Below are 5,371 nucleotides of genomic sequence, written 5' to 3' on the forward strand. Positions count from 1 at the left end.
AATTTTCTTTTCTATAAGTGAGACCTCTACGACCACTTATCAGCTTAGTAAATTCTTGCCATGTGACTCAATCTTAGGGCGACATACCCTAATTTATTTTAAAACATTATTACGTGGCATCAATACATCATAAAAATTTATAATTTCAAAATAGTATGTTTCTAAAAATTTTTCAAATTAATTTTAAGATATCACGTTTATAACTAATTATTTAAATTTTTTAAATAAATTACAACATACAATTTTTTGAATTCTAGTAAAACTTACAATTTAATTTTATTTTTTTGAAATTAAAAAATCTAGCCTTCATGTATTGGTACACGCATATAAAAATTGATCCTCCGTGTAATTTTATTTTCTAAATTACTTATAGTTTAGGAAAAAATAAAAATATCCTTTACCATATTTAAAAAATAAATATATATTATAATTGGAATATATACCATATTCATTATATGTAATAAATATTCATTGAATAAATGATGAAACAACTCATTTATTATTTGCATAAAATATAATTTTGAATTAATTATGCATTTGTCATATATCATATAATACATATATAGAAGCTAATTTTATTAAATTAAAATTAAATAAATTTAAATTAAAATATAAAAATAAAATAAACTCAAAATCAGAGATTATGGATAAATTAACCGAATCCAATATTTAAATGAGAGCAGTGCCTCAGGTTCAAGTACTTGTTGCAAATTGAATTAATAAATTTAAATAATAAAGTTTAAAGAATTATGTATGGTCCATTATCGCAATGCAAAATTATTGTCTTATTTAATTTTATTTTTTTATTTTTTAGTATATATAATATTTATGTTAAATAAAAAGTATATATAATATTTAAGATTGATGTATCCACCTGTTGATAATGACGTTAATCTTGTTTGGTTTGAGAATGGAGAATAAAGAAAATGGAAGGCGGAAAGACAGAGGAAAGGAAAGGATATTTGTTGAAAATATATTATTCGTATCATAATTTTTATTTATTTATTTATTATTTTAAAATTATTAGTAATTTTTTATTTTTTATATTATAATAATATATAAATTAACAATTATAATTTTATTTTATTTTTAAATTTTTTTAAAATTTAATATTTTTAAAATAATATAATTAAAAAATTATATAAAAAATAAAGTGAATAACAATGATAAAATGGAGAGAGTATTATATTAGTGTATTTTATTTCTTTAATAATATAATTATGTTGAATATATTTATTAATATATCACTAACATAATATCATATATTCCTTTTTTAATAATTTTTTATCAGTTTATTTTTTTACATATATTAAAAAAATAATTTTTTATTAATTTTTAATTATATATTTTAAAAATATTAAATTTTATTAAATATTAAAATTATAAAATAAAAAAATATATAATTATTTTATCTATTAAGCATATTTGATTTATTTAATATTGACTGGAATTAATATTCAAAATTTCGGAGTTCACCAAAGGAGGTATGCTCTGTTGTCGAAGGTTACCCCACTTACCTTAGTGCCGGTGGAAGTTTGGAGAAATTATTAACTCACTTTGCAATTGTCATTTAGTCTTTTTCTCGTCTCCATCACAAAAGCACAAGGTCAAGCTTGCTTTGTGGTGTAAGATTAAGCATATAAAATTATTTGTCTAACCAAATCATTCACAAATTAAATATGAAAAAAATTATTTAAAAAAAATATAATATAATTTTATTTCAGAACCTGTGATTTATTTTAAATTTATATTAAAATAATATTTCATAATATAAATTCTACGAAATCTACAATTTACTAATAATACAATACCAAAAGTCTAAAATAACTATATATTTAAAGTGAAAATTGATGAAACTATATAATATTTATTTTTGTGTTTTTTTCAATTAAATATTCATCAAAATACAATCATTTTTCCTGCTATTAATTAACAAGCTCAAAAGAAGAAAAAAATTTCATTTCTCCGAGAAATCAGTTCGGGACATGGTAGAATTCATTGGAAGTAGAGTTATAGGAGTTTTACACCAGCTCCTTTAACAGAATCTATCACAGCTTTCACCTTTCCATGATATTTCTGTTCTCTTTTCAGGAAAACAGAAATAGCAGGGATGTCCTTGAGCAGCAGGCGTTCCCCTAGTATTTTCCCAATTTTGACAGCAGCTGCTATATCTCGAGTATTCTCCATGCTTGACCTCAAGGCCTTCTCCTGAGAACTTGCAGAACATGCTATTGTGGCAGTGGGTGAGTGGATAACTTGTGCACTCACATACTTGTCTGTGAGGTGCAGCTTCAGGACATATGGTTTCAGAAATTTTGTAACTCTTGGTGGCCACTTAACTGGTGGTGGAATAACCATTTCTGTCTGTTTGCAAGCTAATAGTCAATAAAATCACAAGTATAGATCTGAAATTCATGAATAATTCAAAAAGCAAAGGCAATGATTCTACAGGAAATGCAATGAATTTTCCACGTTTGCATTTGGATAAAAAAAAAGGTCAACTTGACATGTGAGTGGTTAAAATGGAGAACAGGATGAATCAAATACAGATATGTGTGGAAGGGAGATCTTAATCATACAGAAACCTTGCCTACGCGTGGAAGAAAAATCAACTGCTTAATAGGATGAATGACAAGAGTTTCAAACAAAAAGCAAACCATTTGAATTTTACAAATAAGTGTCTAGATGCCATCATTCAAGTGACAAAATTAAACCTCATTTGCAGGGAGTACATGCTGATTTTATCATCCAAAACACCATAAAACAAGAGCGTGGAAAATCAAGCCTAAGCTCTTTCTGGTCCTACATGCAGTCGTAACATTTCAGTTCCCCATTGGCATAGCACTTCAACTGCCCAGTTGCATGTGTTAAACATTAACGAGATAATAAATAGCTTCCACTATTCCTTTCAATTGAGCAAACATAGCACATATCTACGTTAGTCTTTGGGTGCATCAACACACAAAGCAATGCAAAATAAAATTGCAAAATTGAGGGGAACTCAAGATTTGGAAAAGGAAAACGAATAAGAAATGCTGGAATGGGTAAAATAATTTCATCTGAGGAAGAAAATAAAGTTTTGGAGGGTGCATATCTGTGATTAAGGTGGAAAAAGCAATCTATTACCATATAAATGGGCTATGCGGGCATGGATTCGGCTACCTCGTTTTTGGGATGGATCCAGCTTATTACATTCTAAAAACACTTCCTACACAGAGACAAATAAATAGAACTACAACACAACAAGGCTTTTCAAAGGATCAAATAGTCAAACCTACATAAGCAGCTAGGAAAAACTATTACTTCACTAGCTACCCAAATTAGGCACCTCTTTTAATATACTCAAAAGAGGTTGACAATATGTTCTTTCAAAAATTGACTATTTGTCAATCTATTAGAGGTGTTCCAGAAATTTCTGCGATTAAATAAATAGCTCTATGAACGAATGGATCGTATCGAATTGGAAAGTGGAAAGATTTATACAAATTATACCTTTCGTTGCCACTTTATGAAAAATCATTAGGTATAAATATGTTAGATACCTATGACTTGATTGGTGAAATAGTATCTCTCTCCAAAAAATGCATATTTTTTTGTAATTTAATTTGTCAAACTCAGAGAAAAAGTATATCTAATTGAAATTCAATTTTTTAAATTGGTGCGAGACCATTAATTATAATTAATTTGTTAAAATTTATAAAGTTCTATGTAAAAAATTTTTAGTAATTTTTTTTTCTTTTATTCTATGTAAAGGGAAGGTGTAAAATAGAATAGTATTTTTTACAAACATAATGAAAGGAAATACATCTATCCAAAAGGCACTAGTTAATGATTCTGAATAAAGGAACTAAGATAAATAATTATTTATTTTATTGGAATTGGATACAGAAAGCATTGATATTAATAGAAGAAATAATTAGAAAATAATATATAAATTAATTTTCTTATTTTCTATATTTATATATTATTATTATTATTATTATTATTATTATTATTATTATTATTATTATTCTATAATTTCTATTGAAAACAAGCAAGTATGCTAGAAGACACAAAAGTTGTGCTTCAATCAAACCGATTGGAAGAAAATGCATTCTGAATTGGTTAAAAAATAACCTAAACATTCAGAAGCATAATCTTGTCCATGTTATGCCTGGTTAACATAGTCAAGGAAAAAAAAGTCAGATATGTTTGTTAGTTTAGTTGGATTAGTTTGTTAGCTGGTAAGTAATGGTTACTCATAATTGATAAATAAGAGAACTGAGTTGTAAGTGGAATATCGAAGATCAATCAATACAAATTGCATCTCTTCTTAGATTTCTTTTTTGCATCTTCTTTTTCTTCTTCTCCTTTAATCACCTCTTTTAATATTTCTATTGAAATCAAACAAGTATGCTAGAAGACACAAAAGTTTCTGCGCATATATATATATATATATATATAAAGAGGAGTAAAGATTGTACATAAATGAGAAAGAAGGACTGAAGAGCATTAGCAAAGATCTCCATTATATAGCAGAAACACCCAATTAGATTGGCCAGACCAATTACACTAAAGAAAAATACCAATGTGAAATTGATCATAAAACAGAATCAACAAATAGCATCAAGTTTAGTTCACAAACCCCTTAGAAGCTCAATGAAGCTTCAAATAAAAACTAAATATTTATTCAATTTCCTTTTGCATTTTCACAATTTCTCAGCAGAAAAAGTCAAGAAAATCCTTTGTTTAATAAAACCCAAATGTTTTCTCTCATAAACATATCATCGAACAAATGGTGAGTGACCATACTTACTCGATATAATATACAGTTATTAGTTTATTTCAGAGAGAGAAAATGCTGACCTGATGAGTACAGCTTCTAGTTCCGGGGAGAGAAAGGCAGGAGGAGAAACAAAGAGAAGGTGAGGAAAAGCCTTCAACACTTCTAACCGGTCACTGCGACTTGGATGGACGGATGAATCCTTTCCGTTAAATGGGCTGAACGCAATTCTTTCAGGACTTCAGTAGAATTCTTTACCAAAAAAAAAAAAAAACATTTCAATTCAACAGTTGGGAAGCTTTGTATAAAAAAAAATATACATAAAGGTTAAATCACATTTTAATTTTTAAATTTTAATATAATTTATAAACCAATTTTTATATTTTTAAAATTAAATATTTAAATCTCTCTATAAGAACTTATTCAAATTAAAAATTTATCATCTATTTTTACTATTAAAAATATAAAAATATATTTATTATCTTTTAATAAATAAATAATATTTAAATTCTTAAATTTTAAAATAATTAATAAATTTTTATATTTTTAAAAAATACACAATTAAATTTCTTTATAATCAATTCATCTTTATTCATTATAATTTAAATA

The 5,371-nt window shown here is 26.0% G+C and overlaps 1 protein-coding gene across 1 annotated transcript; it reads right to left on the reverse strand.

Annotated features, from left to right (window-relative positions):
• Positions 1 to 1,847: 1,847 nt before the first annotated feature.
• On the reverse strand, positions 1,848 to 5,030 carry LOC110620677 (50S ribosomal protein L18). Its single transcript, XM_021764491.2, has 2 exons — positions 4,846 to 5,030; positions 1,848 to 2,364 (listed from the first exon to the last, which is right to left on the reverse strand). The coding sequence occupies exon 2, from the start codon at positions 2,356 to 2,358 to the stop codon at positions 2,011 to 2,013; it is 348 nt and encodes a 115-aa protein (XP_021620183.1). The 5' UTR covers positions 2,359 to 2,364; positions 4,846 to 5,030; the 3' UTR covers positions 1,848 to 2,010.
• Positions 5,031 to 5,371: the final 341 nt, after the last annotated feature.

Source organism: Manihot esculenta, chromosome 8 (assembly GCF_001659605.2).
Source record: "Manihot esculenta cultivar AM560-2 chromosome 8, M.esculenta_v8, whole genome shotgun sequence".
Lineage (NCBI taxonomy): Eukaryota > Viridiplantae > Streptophyta > Magnoliopsida > Malpighiales > Euphorbiaceae > Manihot > Manihot esculenta.

What these genes read in the sequence shown, in the direction of transcription:
- LOC110620677 (XM_021764491.2), bottom strand. Translation starts at nt 2,358, where the DNA reads ATGGTTATTCCACCACCAGTTAAGTGGCCACCAAGAGTTACAAAATTT.